Here is a 22,816-nt window from a genome sequence, read left to right as displayed (position 1 = left end):
TCTGCATGTCCCAGAGGAACCAGGTAAGCCCCATGGCCAGGCTCTTTCAAGGCCCTGAGGCAGCCCCAGACAGACCCCAGGCAGGTGGGATCCCAGCAGGAGCCTTAGGTTATAGGACAGACTCCGTACTGCTTGTAGGACTTGAGGTAGGCCTCTGGGGAGGAGAATCAGACACTCGAGGAGAGGAAAGCACCTGGCTGAGGCCCCTCCCCTGCTGCTGTGATAACAGAGAATAAAGCAACTGGAAGGAGCCCAGCCATGCTGGTGTTGCGGGGAAATCAGACTTCTTATGGGTGACTACATTGATTTGTTAGGGCTGAGAGAACAGAGCCCCACAAACTTGGTGGAAGGAGCTGAGAACAGAAATGTATTTTCTCACAGCTCTGGAGATCAGCAGTCTGAGACCAAGGGACTGGCAGATTTGTTGTGTTTTTTTTTGTAGGCTGTGAAGGAGAATCAGTTTCATCCTTCTCTTATAGCCCCTGGTGGTTCTCTGGCAATTTTTGGCATTCCTGGTCTTGTAGATTCCTGCTCTTACCTTATAGGGTGGTCTCCCTTGTCAGAATCTTTCTCCAAATTTTCTGTTTCATAAGGAAACCAGTCCAATTGGATTAGAGCCCAGCCTACTCCAGTGCAACCTCATCTTAATTTAACAAATTACATCTGCAAAGATCCTATCCTGAAATCAGGGTCCAGTGAGAGATGCTGGAGGTTAGGACTCAAACATACATTTGATCCCCCAGAGGGATCAGTGTGAGGAGCCCCAGTCTCTCTGCCTGAGTCTCTCTTCCCTCAGTGCCACCAGCCCAACCCTGAGGCCCATCACCCCTCCCCTGCCCACCCAGGCCTCTGTGCTGCACTCTGTGGTCAGGTCAGAGGACACACACTGACTGGCAACCTATGTAGTTCAGGTCTGTAGTAGCTGCAGAACTAGGTTCTTCCTCCCAGAACTAGGACGTCACAGGTAGGACCAACTCTAGTGAGATGATGGGGATCACATGACACATATCACAGGGTCTAAAGCAGCAGGAAGTAGTTCTGCTCTAGTTCAGCTGGGACATCCTGTGATGTCTCTGTTGGAGAACCAGGACCATATCCCTGGGCCCATGGCCCAGTGAGGAGGATGACAGCCTGAGAGGATGTGCCTCTTGTGACCTGTGCAAGGGGTAGTGCCTCTGGGGGCCTGTGTGTGTGTGTGTGTGTGTGTGTGTGTGTGTGTGTGTTAGAAAGAGAGAAGAGAGAGAGAGAGAGAGATTTTAGAGTTGCCAGGAAACTTTGCCAATTTTAAATGTCAAAACCCAAGACTTGTTATGTTTCCATAATTTCCACCCATCCTCTAAACTCCAGTGACTTTACTTTATATCATGTTTAAGAATAAAGGATATTGGGATGCCTGGGTGGCTCAGTTGGTTAAGCAGCTGCCTTCGGCTCAGGTTGCGATTCCAGCGTCCTGGGATCGAGTCCCACATTGGGCTCCTTGCTCAGCAAGGAGCCTGCTTCTCCCTCTGCCTCTGCCTGCCACTCTGTCTGCCTGTGCACTCTCTCTCTCTCTCTGACAAATAAATAAATTTTAAAAATCTTTTTTTAAAAAAGATAAAGGATATTAAAAGGAGCAGAAGGAAGAAAGATTTATGTGTGCTTACCACATATGAGGCATGATTCTAAGGACTTCTCACTTATTAAATTGTTTAATCATGAATACGCTACAAAAAAGCATTCTGATGATCACGCCAATTTACAGATGCAGAAGCTGAGGCAGGTAGGATATGTAACTTGCCTGAGATCAAAGCTAGAAAGTGGCCAAACAAGCAGCAAACCAAAGTCTTCGGACCCCAAAATCCCTGGTTTCCATCAATAACCCATGGACTTCTGTGCTTTCAGGCTAAGAAATGGTCCCTTCTTAATGCTCCAGAAAGTTCTGTCTCCTTTTTCAAAAGCAAGTGACAGCTACTGGGACTTTGTAGAGCAGCCCATCCAACAGAAATAAAATTCCAACCACATTCGTAATTTAAAATTTTCTAGTAGCCACATTTTTAAAAAGAGAAGAAATGAGCAGAACTTGTTCTCATAGTACACTTTGTTTAGATCAATTTCTTGAAAATATTATCACATCAATATGAATTACATATAAAAATATTTTTTTACATTATCTTTTATGCAATGTCTTTGAAATCTGCTGGGTACCCCAGAACGACAAAACTTTTCTTTTGGGTTTACCCACATTTGATGGTACACAGGTTTTCATGCCTTGTAGGAGCCATGGACAGAGCAGGTTAAATGCATAAGGTTTCATTAGGGTAACTGTGTCTACAGTATAGACTCACAGCCAGCAGGCTGTTTTTCTTTGGGAAACAGAGACAGCAACACCATGAAGATCTGAGCACTCTTCAGAACAGAGCCTGGGAGGATGTAGACTGGAATAAAGGAGAGAGAATGAAGACCAGAAGGTCTCAGTAGGCTTGGGACTAGGGCAGAGGGAGGATGGTGAGGGGTCGGTGCAGGGAGGGGATTCAAAGGGCAGGCTCTGGGATGTCTCCTGGGTTGGAAACTTGACTTATTCATCACTGTCTTGGCAAATGAGAATGATAAAATCATTTAATGTCTCACCATTAGATTCTTCTTTTAAAAGACTGGAGGAAAATTGTGCCTTGAGGCAACTATTTTTATTATGACTCATTCAGTGGAAACTGCACACATTTACCAAAGGTTTAGCACCTACTGAGGGCTCAGAAGTAGTCATTTTGTTAAACTACCACTACATGTAGGGTGACATTCATCCCAGGGGGGCCGGGGAGCACTGTGGGTCTTGGTTTGAGACCCCAGTAAGTTCAAATCCCCTGGTCCATGCTCAAGTGCAAAGGTATAACTGATGGTTCCTTTGATGATACTTGTGTTGTGCAGAATCAACTCTCCACTCTAGAAACCCACACCTGCTCCTTCTTCTGACCTAAGGAAATTACCATGAGGCACTTAAGCTCAGGGGTTAGACAAAAGCTTCCACAGACCTACTGAAGAATGGAAAGTGGATTTGCATCTGATGCCCCTCCTTCCTTGAGCTGCAAGAGGATAAGATGGGAGTTTGGAGAGTTAAGTCCCAGCAGGAGATTCAGAGCAGACTTCTACGAAGTTCTCCCCACCATGGACTGGGTTCCCTTCTACATCCTGCCCTTCATTTTCTCTACAGGTCTGGGTTCCACCTCCTTAGCATTTCCTTCCAGACACAATCTCCAGGGACTACTGTCCAGTGTCTGGTACATTCAGCATCATTCTTGTGTTTTGTTTCCAGGTTTCTGTGCTCTGCCTGTGCTGACTCAGCCTCCATCAGCAAATGCCTCCCTGGGAGCCTCTGTCAAGCTCACCTGCACCCTGAGCAGGGAGCACAGCAATTACTTTGTTCGCTGGTATCAACAGGAACCAGGGAAGGCCCCTCGGTATTTGATGAAGGTTAATAGTGACGGAAGTTACAGCAAGGGGGACGGGATCCCCAGTCGCTTCTCAGGCTCCAGCTCTGGGGCTGACCGCTATTTAACTATCTCTGACATCCAGTTGGAGGATGAAGCTGAGTATTACTGCGGTGAGAGCCATACAATCGATGGCCAAGACGGTTAAGCCACAGTGATACGCACAAAGGGGAAGTGAGGCTAAAACCTCCCACTCTCTCTCTCCTCTTCCCCATGGGGATCCAGGGGGAACGGCTGTATGCCCCTCTCCAGGGCCCTGAGACCTTTGCCTCTCCCTGGAAACCCTGTCACTCTGACCAAACACCAAAACAACATTACAGAGAGACTGATACAGGGAATAACTAAGGTCATTTTGACAACAGAATATTCTCTTTCGTTTCCCATACTTCTGAGAAAGATCAGATCAGCCCAGACAAGAAAATGACCCTGAGACAGTAACTGGTCAGAGAAGAAAGCATGAGCCATCATACCTTGAGCATCCATGATGGGTCTCTGCTCAGGGAATGGACAGAGATCTCAGAGTTCAGCTTACCAAGGAGGTTGGTTGAGTGAATACCATCACAATAATTTCATCATGAAGCATAACAGGACTCTTGCCAGTGTTGAATGTTTTAAAGGAAACATTTGGTCCCCAAGGGAGGTATGGCAGAGAGTCTTAAAACCATGGTGGGTGGGAGGAGTCAAGATGGTGGAGAAGTAGCAGGCTGAGACTACTTCAGCTAGCCGGAGATCAGCTAGATAGCTTATCTAAAGATTGCAAACACCTGAAAATCCATCGGCAGATCGAAGAGAAGAAGAACAGCAATTCTGGAAACAGAAAAACAACCACTTTCTGAAAGGTAGGACTGGCGGAGAAGTGAATCCAAGGCGACGGGCAGATAGACCTCGGGGGGGAGGGGCCGGCTCCCGGCAAGCGGCGGAGCAACGGTGCACAAAATCAGGACTTTTAAAAGTCTGTTCCGCTGAGGGACATCGCTCCAGAGGCTAAACCGGGGCGAAGCCCACGCGGGGTCAGTGTGGGCTCAGGTCCCGCAGGGTCACAGAAGGATCGGGGGTGTCTGAGTGTCGCAGAGCTTGCGGGTATTGGAACGGGAAAGCCGGCTACAGAGACAGAGCCGACAGTAAGCTCGCAGCTCGGGGTTACCTTGAACCGGTCGCAGGCTCGGTGAGCTCAGAGCGCGGCCGGAGGTCAGGCAGACGGGAGTAACTGGGCGCTGTTCTCTGAGGGCGCACTGAGGAGTGGGGCCCTGGGCTCTCGGCTCCTCCAGGCTGAAGACCCAGGAGGCCGCCATTTGTATTCCCGTCCTCCGGAACTCTACGGAAAGTGCTCAGGGAACAAAAGCTCCTGAAAGCAAACCCGAGCGGATTTCTCACCCCGGCCCCTGGTAAGAGCAGTGCAATTCCGCCTGGGGCAAAGACACTGGAGAATCACTACACCAGGCCCCTCCCCCAGAAGATCAACAAGAAATCCAGCCGAGACCAAGTTCACCTACCAAGGAGTGCGGTTTCAATACCAAGGAGAGCAGCAGAATTCCAGAGGAGGAGAAAGCAAAGCACGAAACTCATGGTTTTCTCCCTGTGATTTTTTGGTCTTGCAGTTAATTTAATTTTTTTCTTTTTCCTTTTTTTTCTCTTCTTCTGCTAAAATTATTTTTAACTTTTACCCTTTTCTTTTTTAACTTTTTTAACTACTTTATCTAATATATATATTTTTTCTTTTTTATACTTTTCTTTATTCATTTTCTTTTTTTTAATTCTTTTTTTTCTTTCTTTCTTTTTGAAACTCTATTTATCCCCTTTCTCCCCCCTCACGATTTGGGATCTCTTCTAATTTGGTTAAAGCATATTTTCCTGGGGTTCTTGCCACCCTTTTAGTATTTTACTTGCTCCTTCATATACTCTTATCTGGACAAAATGACAAGAAGGAAAAATTCAACACAAAAAAAAAGAACAAGAGGCAGTACTGAAGGCTAGGGACCTAATCAATACAGACATTGGTAATATGTCAGATCTAGAATTCAGAATGACAATTCTCAAGGTTCTAGCCGGGCTCGAAAAAGGCATGGAAGATATTAGAGAAACCCTCTCAGGAGATATAAAAGCCCTTTCTGGAGAAATAAAAGAACTAAAATCTAACCAAGTTGAAATCAAAAAAGCTATTAATGAGGTGCAATCAAAAATGGAGGCTCTCACTGCTAGGATAAATGAGGCAGAAGAAAGAATTAGTGATATAGAAGACCAAATGACAGAGAATAAAGAAGCTGAGAAAAAGAGGGACAAACAGCTACTGGACCACAAGGGAAGAATTCAAGAGATAAGTGACACCATAAGACGAAACAACATTAGAATAATTGGGATTCCAGAAGAAGAAGAAAGAGGGGAGCAGAAGGTATACTGGAGAGAATTATTGGGGAGAATTTCCCCAATATGGCAAAGGGAATGAGCATCAAAATTCAGGAGGTTCAGACAACGCCCCTCAAAATCAATAAGAATAGGCCCACACCCTGTCCCCTAATAGTAAAATTTACAAGTCTCAGTGACAAAGAGAAAATCCTGAAAGCAGCCCGGGAAAAGAAGTCTGTAACATACAATGGTAAAAATATTAGATTGGCAGCTGACTTATCCACAGAGACCTGGCAGGCCAGAAAGAGCTGGCATGATATATTCAGAGCACTAAACGAGAAAACATGCAGCCAAGAATACTATATCCAGTTAGGCTATCATTGAAAATAGAAGGAGAGATTAAAAGCTTCCAGGACAAACAAAAACTGAAAGAATTTGCAAACACCAAACCAGCTCTACAGGAAATATTGAAAGGGGTCCTCTAAGCAAAGAGAGAGCCTACAAGTGGTAGTTCAGTAAGGAACAGAGACAATATACAGTAACAGTCAGCTTACAGGCAATACAATGGCACTAAATTCATATCTTTCAATAGTTACCCTGAATGTTAATGGGCTAAATGCCCCAATCAAAAGACACAGGGTATCAGAATGGATAAAAAAACAAAACCCATCTATATGTTGCCTCCAAGAAACTCATTTTAAGCCTGAAGACACCTCCAGATTTAAAGTGAGGGGGTGGAAAAGAATTTACCATGCTAATGGGCATCAGAAGAAAGCAGGAGTGGCAATCCTTAGATCAATTAGATTTTAAGCCAAAGACTATAATAAGAGATGAGGAAGGACATTATATCATACTCAAAGGGTCTGTCCAACAAGAAGATCTAACAATTTTAAATATCTATGCCCCCAACATGGGAGCAGCCAACTATATAAACCAATTAATAACAAATCAAAAAAACACATCAACAATAATACAATAATAGTAGGGGACTTTAACACTCCCCTCACTGAAATGGACAGATCATCCAAGCAAAAGAGCAGCAAGAAAATAAAGGCCTTAAACAACACACTGGACCAGATGGACATCACAGATATATTCAGAACATTTCATCCCAATGCAACAGAAAACACATTCTTCTCTAGTGCACATGGAACATTCTCTAGAATAGATCACATCCTCGATCCTAAATCAGGACTCAACCAGTATCAAAAGATTGGGATCATTCCCTGCATATTTTCAGACCACAATTCTCTGAAGCTAGAACTCAACCACAAGAGGAAGTTTGGAAAGAACCCAAATACATGGAGACTAAGCAGCATCCTTCTAAAGAATGAATGGGTCAACCGGGAAATTAAAGAAGGATTGAAAAAAATCATGGAAACAAATGATGATGAAAATACAATGGTTCAAAATCTGTGGGACACAACAAAGGCAGTCCTGAGAGGAAAATATATAGCGGTACAAGCCTTTCTCAAGGAAAAAGAAAGGTCTCAGGTACACAACCTAACCCTCCACCTAAAGGAGCTGGAGAAAGAACAAGAAAGAAACCCTAAGCCCAGCAGGAGAAGAGAAATCATAAAGATCAGAGCAGAAATCAATGAAATAGAAACCAAAAAAACAATACAGCAAATCAACGAAACTAGGAGCTGGCTCTTTGAAAGAATTAATAAAATTGATAAACCCCTGGCCAGACTTATCAAAAAGAAAAGAGAAAGGACCCAAATAAATAAAATCATGAATGAAAGAGGAGAGATCACAACTAACACCAAGGAAATACAAACTATTATAAGAACATACTATGAGCAACTCTACGGCAACAAACTTGACAATCTGGAAGAAATGGATGCATTCCTAGAAACATATAAACTACCACAACTGAACCAGGAAGAAATAGAAAGCCTGAACAGACCCATAACCAGTAAGGAGATTGAAACAGTCATTAAAAATCTCCAAACAAACAAAAGCCCAGGGCCAGACGGCTTCCTGGGGGAATTCTACCAAACATTTAAGGAAGAACTAATTCCTATTCTCCTGAAACTGTTCCAAAAAATAGAAATGGAAGGAAATCTTCCAGACTCATTATATGAGGCCAGCATCACCTTGATCCCAAAACCAGACAAGGATCCCACCAAAAAAGAGAGCTATAGACCAATATCCTTGATGAACACAGATGCGAAAATACTCAACAAAATACTAGCCAATAAGATTCAACAGTACATTAAAAAGATTATTCACCACGACCAAGTGGTATTTATTCCAGGGCTGCAAGGTTGGTTCAACATCCGCAAATCAGTCAATGTGATACAACACATCAATAAAAGAAAGAACAAGAACCATATGATACTCTCAATAGATGCTGAAAAAGCATTTGACAAAGTACAGCATCCCTTCCTGATCAAAACTCTTCAAAGTGTAGGGATAGAGGGCACATACCTCAATATCATCAAAGCCATCTATGAAAAACCCACCGCAAATATCATTCTCAATGGAGAAAAACTGAAAGCTTTTCCCATAAGGTCAGGAACATGGCAGGGATGTCCTTTATCACCACTGCTATTCAACATACTACTAGAAGTCCTAGCCTCAGCAATCAGACAACAAAAGGAAATTAAAGGCATCCAAATTGGCAAAGAAGTCAAATTATCACTCTTCGTAGATGATATGATACCATATGTGGAAAACCCAAAAGACTCCACTCCAAAACTGCTAGAACTTATACAGGAATTCAGTAAAGTGTCGGGATATAAAATCAATGCACAGAAATCAGTTGCATTTCTCTACACCAACAACAAGACAGAAGAAAGAGAAATTAAGGAGTCCATCCCATTTACAATTGCACCCCAAACCATAAGATACCTAGGAATAAACCTAACCAAAGAGGCTAAGAATCTATACTCAGAAAACTATAAAGTACTCATGAAAGAAATTGAGGAAGACACAAAGAAATGGAAAAATGTTCCATGCTCCTGGATTGGAAGAATAAATATTGTGAAAATGTCTATGCTACCTAAAGCAATCTACACATTTAAAGCAATTCCTATCAAAGTACCATCCATCTTTTTCAAAGAAATGGAACAAATAATTCTAAAATTTATATGGAACCAGAAAAGACCTCGAATAGTCAAAGGGATATTGAAAAAGAAAGCCAAAGTTGGTGGCATCACAATTCCGGACTTCAAGCTCTATTACAAAGCTGTCATCATCAAGACAGCATGGTACTGGCACAAAAACAGACACATAGATCAATGGAACAGAATAGAGAGCCCAGAAATAGACCCTCAACTCTATGGTCAACTAATCTTTGACAAAGCAGGAAAGAATGTCCAGTGGAAAAAAGACAGCCTCTTCAACAAATGGTGTTGGGAAAATTGGACAGCCACATGCAGAAAAATGAAATTCGACCATTTCCTTACACCACACACAAAAATAGACTCAAAATGGATGAAGGACCTCAATGTGCGAAAGGAATCCATCAAAATCCTTGAGGAGAACACAGGCAGCAACCTCTTCGACCTCAGCCACAGCAACATCTTCCTAGGAATATCGCCAAAGACAAGGGAAGCAAGGGCAAAAGTGAACTATTGGGATTTCATCAAGATCAAAAGCTTTTGCACAGCAAAGGAAACTGTTAACAAAACCGAAAGACAACTGACAGAATGGGAGAAGATATTTGCAAACGACATGTCAGATAAAGGGCTAGTGTCCAAAATCTATAAAGAACTTAGCAAACTCAACACCCAAAGAACAAATAATCCAATCAAGAAATGGGCAGAGGACATGAACAGACATTTCTGCAAAGAAGACATCCAGATGGCCAACAGACACATGAAAAAGTGCTCCATATCACTCGGCATCAGGGAAATACAAATCAAAACCACAATGAGATATCACCTCTCACCAGTCAGAATGGCTAAAATCAAAAGTCAGGAAATGACAGATGTTGGCGAGGATGTGGAGAAAGAGGAACCCTCCTACACTGTTGGTGGGAATACAAGCTGGTGCAACCACTCTGGAAAACAGCATGGAGGTTCCTCAAAATGTTGAAAATAGAACTACCCTATGACCCAGCAATTGCACTATTGGGTATTTACCCTAAAGATACAAACGTAGTGATCCAAAGGGTCACATGCACCCGAATGTTTATAGCAGCAATGTCCACAATAGCCAAACTATGGAAAGAACCTAGATGTCCATCAACAGATGAACAGATAAAGAAGATGTGGTATATATACACAATGGAATACTATGCAGCCATCAAAAGAAATGAAATCTTGCCATTTGCGACAACATGGATGGAACTAGAGGGTATCATGCTTAGCGAAATAAGTCAAGCAGAGAAAGACAACTATCATATGATCTCCCTGATATGAGGAAGTGGTGATGCAATATGGGGGCTTAAGTGGGTAGGAGAAGAATGAATGAAACAAGATGGGATTGGGAGGGAGACAAACCATAAGTGACTCTTAATCTCACAAAACAAACTGAGGGTTGCTGGGGGGAGGGGGGTTGGGAGAAGGCGGGTGGTGTTATGGACATTGGGGATGGTATGTGCTTTGGTGAGTGCTGTGAAGTGTGTAAACCTGGCGATTCACAGACCTGTACCCCTTGGGATAAAAATATATGTTTATAAAAAATTAAAAATTAAAAAAAAATACACAGGTGAGATTGTCAGCAAAATTGATGCTACAGAAGTAAAAGTTAGTGAACGTGAATACAGGGCAATGAAAACTGTTAAACCTGAAACAGAGAGAGAAAAGCTGGAAAAAATGAATAAAACCTCTGTGCCTAAGATAACATCATGCAGCCCAAAGAGTGTGATTAGAGTAACTAGGGGAGAGAAGATGGGGAGCAGGTGGTTAATAAAAAATATATTTCCAGAAATAATAGCCAAAAATATTCAAACTGTAGTGACTACATAAGCCAATATATTCAAGAAGCTCAATGAAGCTTAGGAACAGGGAACATGAGAGACAGCACAGCAGACATTGTAATGAAATTGCTACAAACCAGTGATGCAGAAACTCTCACAGCCAGAGAGGAGAGTCATGTTCCCTACAGAGAAACTAGCATCCTGATGCTAGTGCATTTCTCATTATAAGTCTTGTGAGCAAGAAAACAGAGGAGAAATGTCTGAAAACACTTAAAGAAGAAAACCTATCAACCTCAATCTCTACCTAGTGATAATGTCATTGAAAAACGAAGACAAAATAAAACTTTTCAAACTGCAAGCCTCACAAAACTGATCACCTGCGCACTTTCCCTACAAGTAATAGTAAAGGATGCCCCATAGGAACAATGATAGAGAGAAATGTAACTCTATGAAAAGATGTAAAAAGCATCAGATATCAGACCTATATGGATAAATAGAAAAAAATTATAGTTAATGTCTGTAAAAAGTAGTCGACTATTTAAGCAGAAATAATAGCAATACATTTTGATTTATAATGGTTGTAAAAACTAAAATATATGACAATGTTAGCAAAAATGACAGGAAAAGAAAAATCGTGTTATCGCATTCTTATGGTACCTAAGGATGACGTTTTGGCATGAGGTACTCTGATGAGTTAAGAAATGAGGATTTGCACCCTGAAATAAGACATTAAAATCAAAAGATTTGAACCACAAAGAGAAAACTCTGGTAGAGCACCTTCTTTAGGATTCTCCAGAGAATATGGATCCAACAGGTCATGTATCTCATATACACCTACATGTGTATTCAAATGTTACACAGAGAGATACAAAGGAAGAGACAGAGAGAAGCTCATGTTAACAAACAGGTCATGCAGAGGCACCTGTGGCTCAGCTGGTTAAACATCTCCCTTTGGCTCAGGTAATGATCAGGATCCTGGGACTGATCCCTGAGTCAGGCTCCCTCTTCAGTGGGGAGCCTGCATCCCCCCTCTTTCTGTCTCTCTCTCTCTCTCTCTCAAATAAGTAAATAAATAAAACCTTTAAAAAAAAAAAAAAGGAAGCATCCATAGGGACAGAATCCCTGCACTCAGGGAAAGGAAGAGAAGGATTCCAGTAGATTTTGTTATGGTGGAAATACCAGTGAGAAACAGTGGATTAACACCTTTACTGAAAAGAGGAAAAAACTATTCTTCATGTGGGGAAAATGTCTTTCAAACATGAAATTTCAAACATGAAATTAAAAATTTCCACATACACAAAAACTAACACAATTGATCAAAAACTGACCCAAACCACAATCAGTAAATGGACATCCCTCAGGGTGCCTGTGTGACTCAGTCAGTTAAGCATCTAACTTCATCTGGGTCATGATCCCAAGGTCCTGGAATCAAGCACCCTGCTCAGGAGGGAGCCTGTTACTCCCTCTCCTGCTCCCCCTGTTTGTGTTCTCTCTCTCTGTCAAATAAAAAATAAAATCTTTTAAAAAATGGACATCCCTCTGGCAGGGGAGGTGATTCCAGGAAGAATCTGAATCTATAAAAACAATGTAAGGGATGCCTGGGTGGCTCAGTTGGTTAAGTGTCTGCCTTTGGTTCAGGTCAAGGTCCTGGGATGGAGTCCTGCATCAGGCTTCTTGCTCAGCAGGGAGCCTGCCTCTCCCTCTGCCTGCTGCTCTCCCTGCTTGTGCGTTAGCTCTCTCTCCCTCTCTCTCACTCTCACTCTATCTCTGGCAAATAAATAAATAAAATCTTTTTTAAAAAATCAATGTAAAAATCAGAAATGCTAACTAAAGGGACAAATATTAAGACTTTTTTATTATCTAAATCTCTTTTTTAAGGTTTTTTACATTTATTTATATGACAGAGAGAGATCACAAGTAGGCAGAGAGGCAGGCAGAGAAAGTGGAAGAAGCAGACTCCCTGCCTAGCAGAGAGCCCGATGTGGGACTCGATCCCAGAACCCCGAGACCACAACCCAAACCAAAGGCATAGGCCCAACCCACTGAGCCACCCAGGCGCCCCATTATCTAAATCTCTTTAAAAGATACGTCACTGGGGCGCCTGGATGGCTCGGTGGGTTAAAGCCTCTGTCTTCAGCTCAGGTCATGATCCCAGCATCCTGGGATGGAGCCCCAAATCGGGCGCTCTGCTCAACAGGCAGCCTGCTTCCACCTCTCTCTCTCTCTGCCAGCCTCTCTGCCTGCTTGTGATCTCTGCCTGTCAAATAAATAAATAAAATCTTTAAAATAAAAAAAAAGATACATCACTGCAAAGAAGAAAAAAAAATCCAATGGAAAAAAGACAGTCTCCTCAATACATTGTGCTGGGAAAATTGGACAGCTATATACAGTAGAATTAAACTTGACCGTTTTCTTATACCATACCCAAAAATAAACTCAAAATGGATGAAAGACCTCAATGTGAGACAGGAATCCATTCAAATCCTTGAGGAGAACATAGGCAGTAACTTCTCAACATTGCCCACAGCAACTGCTTTCAGGCACATCTCCAAAGGCGATAGAAACAAAAGCAAAAATTAACTTCTGGGACTTCATCAAGATAAAAGGTTTCTGCACAGCAAAGAAAACAGTCAACAACACAAAGAGGCAACCCATGGAATGGGAGAAGATATTCATAAATGACCATACAGACAAAGGGCTGATATCCAAGATCTATAAAGAACTTCTCAAACACAACACTCAACAGATAAGTCAAAAAATGGGCAGAAGACAGGAACAGACACTTCTTCTCCAAAGAAGACATACAAATGGCTAACAGACATATGAAAAAATGTTCATCATTAGCCATCGGGGAAATTCAAATCAAAACCACATTGAGATATCACCTTACACCAGTTAGAATGGCAAAGATTAACAAGACATGAAATAACAAATGTTGGGGAGGATGTGGAGAAAGGGAACCTTCTTACACTGTTGATGGGAATGCAAGTTGATGCAGCCACTTTGGAAAACAGTGTGGAGATTCCTTAAGAAATTAAAAATAGAGCTTCCCTATGACCCTGCAATTGCACTACTTTGTATGTACCCCAAAGATACAGATGTAGTGAAAAGAAGGGCCATCTGTACCCCAATGTTCATAACAGCAATGTCCACAATAGCCAAACTGTGGAAAGAGCCAAGATGCCCTTCAACAGACAAATGGATAAAGAAGATATGGTCCATATATACAATGGAATATTACTCAGCCATCAGAAAGGATGAATACCTACCATTTGCATCACATGCATGGGATGCAGAGACTATACTGAGTGAAATAATTCAAGCAGAGAAAGCCAATTATCATATGGTTTCACTTACTTGTGGAGCATAAGGAATAACATGGAGGACATTAGGAGAAGGAAAGGAAAAGTGAAGGGGGGGAAATCAGAAGAGGAGATGAACCATGAGAGACCATGGACCCTGAGAAACAAACTGAGGGTTTGGGAAGGGAGAGGGGTGGGGAGATGGGTGAGCCTGGTGATGGGTATTAAGGAGGGCATATATTGCATAGGGTGTGGTGCATAAACAATGAATCTTGAAACACTGCATCAAAAACTTATGATGTATTGTATGGTGACATAACATGAAAAAAATTTATAAAATGATGTCACTGCCCACACAAATATAATAACTATGTATGTTGAAATTTCTAACAGAGGTGAAATAATATGTAGGAAAAATCACAGAGAATATGTTGAGAGGTGAGACACATAAAGATGTTATCAGGTGCTTATTGTCCATGGGACATGGCAGCATCATGGGAATGTGGACTATCGCAAGTTACTGATCATAAGACAGAAAGAACTTACAGCTTGTAAGCAGAGGAATAGAAAAAATGGAGTCATATAAAATGCTGCATTAATCCAAAAAAGATACATGGAAAGGGGGAACAAAAAACATGTGGGACAAAAGATGCTATATTGAAGGGACAGTGTTAATCACATTCAAGAATGCTCTAAACACCACGATTAATGACAGGGTTTATCAGACTGAGTGTCACAGCAACACCCAAGTGGCTGCTGCTGATGGGAAACCTCCAGTAAAGGAAATGACACTGAAATGTTTTAGGACAATTCTCGCCCACTTCTGCTCCACAATGTAAGTCATGAAACATTCACAGGTAACAGAGAGAAAATCTGGGAAAATGAACTGAATCCTTAAAATAATTAAGATGAATGTATTCTGTAATGTATTTCACACACAGAGAGAAAGGAAGAAATAATCTGAGTGCACATTTCATGAGAACAGGACTAGAAATGCCCCCACATGCCCCTTCCTTCCCCAGGCTTAACGATGTTCAAACGCAAAGTGGTAAGAACTCCCTCTGCGGCCAAGAGGGGAACACAACTCCACGTGAACCAGATTGATGAAACTCACCCAGAAGCACAGGGATTCTCTCCACCAGTGGGAGAAGAAACATCTTCAAGGGGAAAAGTGAGGATATGAGGGAGGCTTAAGGTGGCCAGGGTCCAACTGGGACTCAGGAGACAGAACTCTGGGGTCCCCACCATGGCCTGGGCCCTCTCCTGCTCCCCACACTACTCTCTGTCTGGGTGCTGCCCCTGGGCCTGCCCACAGGCTCAGCCCCCACAATACTCTGAGCATGACCCTGACCCTGAATTCAGTTCAGGGGATGCTGAAGGAGTAGAAACCCTGAGAATGAGCCCCACATTCCCCAGATCTGCAGACACTGTGGACCTCAGATGACTCTGTGCCCCCTGTAGAATGGCCAGGACACCACTGGAACCCCCATCTGCTTGGGGGAGCACGGACAGAGAACCAAGCAATAATGCAAAGCAGAGCCAGCAGGACCCAGGCCAGGCCTCTGCACATCCAAATAGCCAGGATGGGAATGGCAGTGAGTTTGGGACAGAAGCCTTGCTGCCCAGCCTGGCCTCTCCCTCCCTCCCATTCTGTTCAAGTTCTGCCCCAGGAAGCCCAGGGTCTGAATCCAGCACACCTAGTCTCCACTCCTGGACTCAACCCACTTTCCTCTATTTTCCTGGGAAGATAGCCACTCTGGTCATCAACTTTACCTACTGTGAAATGGGGAAGCTTAGCTCATGTAAGAAATACTCATTTCACATTAAATGATACAACACATTAAAGAGTCTCTTTCATGAGAATGACTCTGAAGTCTCAGTGAGTTAATCCTGGTGTCGGAGTCTCCTATCTGTGAGTGGGGGAATCCAAGGAAAAGTTTTCAGCTACACTGGGACCTTCTTCCTGTGCAGTTAGATGAAGGTATGAATGAGTAGTTTCCAAAGTTCACCAAACCAGAGACTAGGCTAGTTTACAAATATTCCCACACCAAATTCCAGAAGATGTAGGCTGGAATGAGGGAAAAGAGATAAAAACAGCAGTGATAACAATAAAATTAAAGGTTTGCCTGCTCAGCAGAATTTAGCACCAGAAGCATCACCTGTTGCTCTGATGACCCAACTGCATGGATAGGGATGCAGGAAGCATCGATCCTGATTCCTAAATACATAGGAACCTGGTGGTTCTGGACACTGACCCTTTTCAAATGCATTATACTGTAGCCTGCACTCTCCTTTTTGTAAGATAATACCGGGATATGCCAGGACATTTCAACCCTGGGACAAATACAGGAATCCCACCTGCCCTGCCTCCTGCACCTTGTATATGACCTTCTCTGCTGGGATAGGCAGACCAGGGGGGCAGCTGCCTGTGGAAGCCTGGAAACCCTGGTCCACAGCATTTCTCAGGTGACAGATGCTATGTGGTAACCTGCAGGAGGGAAGCTCCTGCTCTGAGTCCTTGTCCACCAGGAGGGGACAACAGAGCTGCATCAGGAGCAGCATGACAGAGGCTGGGGCTGCCCAGGGGGAGTCTCACAAAGACACCAGCCCTGGGGGTCAGCGGGTTGTCTAAGGTTCAGTCCTCAGAGACTACCAGGATAATCCATGGTTGCAGGGATCATGTTCAGATGGTCAAAAACACAGTGTCACCAAGGACACTGACAAGAGTCCTGAAACAGTGAGCACCTCACCTGGGAAATTCAGGTCCCCTCTCTGTCCACCAGTGTCCCCAGGGACTGACTCCCCTCTGTGCTGGGCACATCCAGAGACACCCCAATAACTCACCCTGCCTCTCCTTCCCCACTTCCACCCCAACTCAGACCTGAAGCTGCAACTCCTTTGTTCAAGAGCATCTCAGGGAGCAGGAGGCAGAGCACTCGGGGTCCCTGGTCCCTGGGATGCAGCCTCCTTGTGAGACTATTTCCAGAGTGACGTGATTCTCATGGCTGCAGGGACCATGGCTCAGGTCCTCGAACTCACAACATATGGGAACATGTAATCGTGTAGATCCTCACAAGACCACAAACCTTGACGTTGTTTCTCATGGTTTTGGTCCCATTACACAGGTTTGCATGAAACACTGATGAAAAAATTAAAAGGAATGAAATAGTTGACAATACCAATTGCTGTCATTGCTGTCTGCTGTGCGATAGGAGCTGTCATAGAGACAAGAGCACCATGTGTAAATAGAGTAGAAATCCTGATGAATCTCCAACAGCAGGTGGTTGTTTAACAGGTAAGCACCTACTTACAAAATGATGAAAGAATCTCAAAATGAGAGAGTTTTCTATTTTGTTGTCATGCCAAGGATGGGATCACAGAGTCTCTGGGAGATGCAGAGGGAAAAAGAAGCCAGGGAAGGAAAGTAATGAGGTCACAGGACCACCTTTCCCTGAATCAGGTGTTGTCTGCATCTTCCAGGGTTGTGGAAGACACTGGGCCAGTCCCGGACAAACCCCATGCAGAATTGGTAGGGTCAGTGGTTATGTTCAAACCACAGGAATGTGACTGTGATACCAAATTTGGAGACCAAGGCTCATTTTCTGACCTGAGAGCTGTTGGAGGAAGCTGCAAGATGCTTTCTTCCTCCTCAATCACCTGGTCTGAGCTCACAAGTGATTTGAGTCCCGGAGAGTAGGAAATTTGCATAATTACTAACTTTCACAGACAAAGAGGCCTGGAAAGAAATAAGAGAGGCCAGGGTGAGGCTGGTCCAGCTGTGATTCTTAGGAGAGAGAGCACTGAGCATATCCACCACGGCCTGGACCCTCGCTCACTCCTCGTTCTCACTCTCTGTACAGGTGCTCTCCGCAGTCTGGCTCACACTCTCACCCCACAGGACCTGAGCTGAGCCTGCCCCAAACCCTGAGCTCAGGCACAGCACAACCTCAGTATTGGGACCCTGGGATGAACTCCTGGACCTCATTGCAACCTCTCCTCTTCTGTATTTTCAGGCTCCGTGGTCTCCACCTTTTGTGTCAGTGGCCCTGGGACAGACAGCTACAATCACCTGCACTGGAGAGGAACTGGACTATGATTATGTACACTGGTACCAGCAGAAACCAGGGCAAGCCCCTTTGATGGTCATTTATGCAGATAGTGAGCGGCCCTCTGGGATCCCAGAGTGATTCTCTGGCTCCAAGTCAGGGAACATGGCCACCCTGACCATCAGCATGTCACAGGCCGAGGACAAGGCTGACTATTACTGTCATTCCTATGACAGCAGCAGTAATGCTCACAGTGACATAGGCAGATGGGGAAGTGAAACACAAACCCCTTCCCTTTCTATGTCACCCTCTCCTACAGCCCAGGAGACCTGTGCACAGAGCAGTGAGGTCTGACCCAGGTCCCCAGGTCTGAGGTCCCCAGTATGTGCCCTTCCTCCCAGTCCTCCAGGCAGCCTGTGCAGGGTGAATCAGCAGGAGATTTGTAATCAGTTGATAGAACTCTATTTCCTCTGGGACTATGGTTAGAGGAAGAACTACACAGGTGAGAAGCAGAAATGGAAGACATTTTTTAAAGAACCCTTCTTTTAAAACTTCCAAAATAATGTCTGGAAATTTAAAAATACAGGAGACAGCCTGACAGGAGGTTTGATGCTGCAAAAGAAGATATTAGGAAACTTGATGTCATAGTGATGGAAAGTATTCAAAATGAAGCACACCCTGAAATACCTAGTAAAATTAATGAATGCTCAGTGCCCAGAGGACACCTTCACTCCACCCAGAGAGTGTGCAAGTGTAGGGACTTCAAGGAGGGAAGGTAAGGGACTGAGGGTGAAATAAAATAAAATAAAATAAAATAAAATAAAATAAAATAAAATAAAATAATAAAATAAACCTGTGAAGAGTACATTAAAAAGGTTATCCACCATGACCAGGTGGGATTCATCCCTGGGTTGCAAGGGTGCTTCAACATTCACAAATCAATCAACATGATAGAACAAATCAATAAGGGAAGAGAGAAGAACCACATGGTCCTCTCAATTGATGCAGAAAAAGCATTTGACAAAATCCAGCATCCGTTCCTGATTAAAACGTTTCAAAGTGGGGTGCCTGGGTGGCTCAGTGGGTTGAAGCCACTGCCTTCAGCTCAGGTCATTATCCCAGGGTCCTGGGATCAAGCCACATCGGGCTCCCTGCTCAGGGGGGAGCCTGCTTCCTCCTCTCTGCCTGCCTCTCTGCCTACTTGAGATATCTGCCTGTCAAATAAATAAATAAAATCTTTTTTTTAAATGCTTCAAAGTATAGGGATAGAGGGAACATTTCTGAACTTCGTAGAATCTATGAAAAACCCACAGTGAATATCTTCCTCAATGGGAAAAAGCTCACAGCCCTTTCCTTTGAGATCAAGAACACAATAAGGATGCTCACTCACACCACTCTTGTTCAACATAGTACTAGAAGTCCTAGCAACAGCAATCAGACAACAAAGAGAAATAAAACGTATTCGAATTGGCAATGAAGAAGTCAAACTCTCTTTCTTCACAGGTGACATGATACTTTTTACGGAAAACCCAAAATACTCCACCCCCAAACTACTAGAACTCATACAGCAGTTCAGTAATGTGGCAGGGTACAAAATCAATGTACAGAAATTAGTTGTTTTCTTATACACTAACAATGAAAATACAGAAAGGGAAATTAGAGAATCGACTCCATTTACTATAGCACCAAGAACCATAAAATACCTGGGAATAAACCTAACCAAAGAGGCAAAGGACCTGTACTCGAGGAACTACAGAACACTCATGAAAGAAGTTGAAGAAGACACAAAAATATGGAAGACCATTGCATGCTCATGGATGAGAAAAATAAACATTGTTAAAATGTCTATACTGCCAGAGCAATCTATACTTTCAATGCACTCCAATCAAAATTCCACCAGTATTTTTCAAAGAGCTGGAGCAAAAATCCTTAAATTTGTATGGAACCAGAGGAGACCCCAAATTGCTAAGGAAATGTTGAAAAAGAAACACAAAACTGGGGGCATCACGTTGCCTGATTTCAAGCTTTAACAAAGCTGTGATCACAAGACAGCATGGTACTGGCATAGAAAAGACAGATTGTCCAGTGGAACAGAGTAGAGAGCCCAGATATGGACCCTCAACTCTATGGGCAAATAATCTTTGACAAAGCAGGAAAAAATATACAGTGGAGAAAAGACAGTCTCTTCAATAAATGGTGCTGGGAAAAAATTGGACAGCTACGTGTAGAAGAATGAAACTCAACCATTCTCTTATACCTTACACAAAGATAAACTCAAAATGGATAAAAGACCTCAAATGGAGGCTCTAACTTCTAGGATAAGTGAGGCAGAAGGGGAACTAGTGATATAGAAGACAAAATGATGGGGAAAAAAGAAGCTGAGAAAAAGAGAGACAAACAACTACTGGATCACGAGGGGAGTATTTGAGAGAGAGATGATACCATAAGATGAAACAATATTAGAATATTTGGGATCCCAGAAAAAAAAGAAAGAGAGAGGGGGGCAGACGGTATATTAGAGAAATTATAGTGGAGAACTTCCCTAATTTGGGGATGGAAACAGGAATCCAGGAAACACAGAGAACCCCCCTCAAAATCAATAAAATGTCAACACCCCAACATCTTAATAGTAAAACTTACAAGTCTCAAAAACAAAAAGAAAATCCTGAAAGCAGTTCAGGACAAGAGGTCTGTAACCTACAATGGCAGAAACATTACTTTGGCAGCAGATCTACCCACAGAGACTTGACAGGCCAGAAAGGACTGGCATGATATATTCAGAGCACTAAATGAGAAAAATATGCAGCTCAGAATATTATATCCAGCCAGCTGTCATTGAAAGTAGAAGGAGAAATAAAAAGCTTCCAGGACAAACTTCCAGGACAACTAAAAGAATTTGCAAACACCAAATCAGCACTACAGGGAATATTTAAAGGGTTCCTCTAAGCAAACAGAGAGCCTAAAAGTAATATAGACCAGAAAGGAACAGAAAAAATAATCAGTAACAATCACTATACAGGCAATACAATAGCACTAAATTCATATCTTTCAATAGTTACCCTTAATGTAAATGGGCTAAATGCCCCCAATCAAAAGATAGAGGGTATCAGATTGGATTAAAAAAATAAGACCCAACAATATGCTAAGAAGCTCATTTTAGACCCAAAGACACCTCCAGATTTAAAGTGGGAGGGTGGAAAACCATTTACCATGCTAATGGACATCAAAAGAAAGCTGGAGTGGCAATCCTTATATCAGGTAAATAAGATTTTAAACCAAAGACTGTGATAAGAGATGAGGAAGGACACTATATCACTCTTAAAGGGTCTATCCAACAAGAAGATCTAACAATTTTAAATATATGCCCTTAACCTGGGAGCAGCCAATTATATAAGCCAATTAATAACAAAATCAAAGAAACACATTGATAATAGTACAATAATAGTAAGGAACTTTAACACCCCCATCACTGAAATGGGCAGATCATCTAAGCAAAAGATCAACAAGGACATAAAGGTCTTAAATGATACACTGGACAAGATGGACTTCACAGATACATTCAGAACATTCCATCCCAAAGCAACAGAATACACATTCTTCTCTAGCGTGCATGGAACATTCTCCAGAATAGATCACATCCTAGGTTACAAATCAGGTTTTAACCAGTACCAAAAGATTGGGATCATTCCCTGCATGTATTCAGACCACAGTGCTTTGAAACTAGAACTCAATCACAAGAGGTAACATGTAAATAACTCAAATACATGGAGGCTAAAGAGCGTCCTATTAAAGAATGAATGGGTCAACCAGGAAATTAAAGAATTTTTAAAAATTCATGGAAACAAGTGAAAATAAAAACACAACTGTTCGAAATCATTGGGATGCAGCAAAGGCAGTCCTAAGAGAAAAGTATATAATGATATAAGCCTTTCTCAAGAAACAAGAAAGGTCTCAAATACACAACCTAACCTTACATCTAAGGAGCTGGAGAAAGAACATCAAAGAAAGCCTAAACCCAGAAGGAGAAGAGAAATAATAAAGATTGGGTGAGAAATCAATGAAATAATAGAAACCAAAAGAACAGTAGAACAAATCAACAAAACTAGGAGCTGGTTCTTTGAAAGAATTAATAAGATTGATAAACTCCTGGCCAGATTTATCAAAAAGAAAAGAGAAAGGATCCAAATAAATACAAGTATAAATGAAAGAGGGGAGACCACAACCAACACCAAAGAAATACAAGAAATTATAAGAACATATTATGAGCAACTACATGCCAGTAAATTAGACAATCTGGAAGAAATTGATGCATTCCTAGAGATGTATAAACTACCAAAACTGAGCCAAGAAGAAATAGAAAACATGGACAGACCAATAACCAGTAAGGAATTGAAGCAGTTATCAAAAATCTCCCAATAAACAAGAGCCCAGAACCAGAACCAGATGTCTTCCCAGGGAAATTCTACAAAACATTTGAAGAACTAATACCTATTCTCCTGAAACTGTTCCCAAAAAATAGAAGTGGAAGGAAAACTTCCAAACTCATTTTATGAGGCCAGCATCACCTTGATCCCAAAATCAGACAAAGACCACATCAAAAAGGAGAATTACAGATCAATATCCCTGATGAACATGGATGCAAAAATTCTCACCAAAATAATAGTCAATAGGATCCAATGGTAAATTAGAAGGATTATTCACCACGACAAAGTGGGATTTATTCCTGGGCTACAAGATTGGTTCAACATCAGCAAATCAATTGATGTGATACAATACATTAATAAAAGAAAGAAC

At 42.5% G+C, this 22,816-nt stretch overlaps 4 protein-coding genes, 1 pseudogene and 2 gene segments (V, D, J or C); all 7 read left to right on the top strand.

The window, feature by feature from the left end:
- The window catches only part of LOC116571642 (immunoglobulin lambda-1 light chain-like), a 487,065-nt gene that overhangs the window by 401,669 nt on the left and 62,580 nt on the right, over positions 1-22,816 (top strand). The gene's annotated exons all lie outside the window — the stretch shown is intronic.
- LOC116571649 overlaps positions 1-22,816 on the top strand; it is a 146,006-nt gene that overhangs the window by 62,462 nt on the left and 60,728 nt on the right.
- Positions 1-22,816, top strand: part of LOC116571641 (immunoglobulin lambda-1 light chain-like) — a 1,068,967-nt gene that overhangs the window by 991,534 nt on the left and 54,617 nt on the right. The window lies entirely within an intron of this gene.
- LOC116571643 (immunoglobulin lambda-1 light chain-like) overlaps positions 1-22,816 on the top strand; it is a 569,629-nt gene that overhangs the window by 496,330 nt on the left and 50,483 nt on the right. The window lies entirely within an intron of this gene.
- The window catches only part of LOC116571639, a 248,716-nt gene that overhangs the window by 194,808 nt on the left and 31,092 nt on the right, over positions 1-22,816 (top strand).
- The window catches only part of LOC116571638 (immunoglobulin lambda-1 light chain-like), a 1,139,351-nt gene that overhangs the window by 1,090,764 nt on the left and 25,771 nt on the right, over positions 1-22,816 (top strand). Inside the window, exons 1-2 of one of the 24 annotated variants that reach the window (XM_032309738.1) lie at positions 3,001-3,184; positions 3,287-3,604. The exons of 21 other annotated variants lie outside the window; for them this stretch is intronic. In XM_032309738.1, coding sequence (XP_032165629.1) covers positions 3,016-3,184; positions 3,287-3,604 — 487 coding nt within the window. In that variant the 5' untranslated portion in view covers positions 3,001-3,015. Of the gene's footprint in view, positions 1-3,000; positions 3,185-3,286; positions 3,609-7,495; positions 7,502-22,816 lie in introns of those variants that run through there. 2 more of the 24 variants (XM_032309737.1, XM_032309744.1) reach the window with 2 other exon arrangements.
- On the top strand, positions 17,389-18,186 carry LOC116571644 (annotated as a pseudogene).

The sequence above is a fragment of the Mustela erminea genome, chromosome 13 (genome assembly GCF_009829155.1).
Source record: "Mustela erminea isolate mMusErm1 chromosome 13, mMusErm1.Pri, whole genome shotgun sequence".
NCBI lineage: Eukaryota > Metazoa > Chordata > Mammalia > Carnivora > Mustelidae > Mustela > Mustela erminea.
The sequence above is the reverse complement of the archived record's forward strand: the minus strand, read 5'-3'. Positions and strand labels throughout refer to the sequence as shown.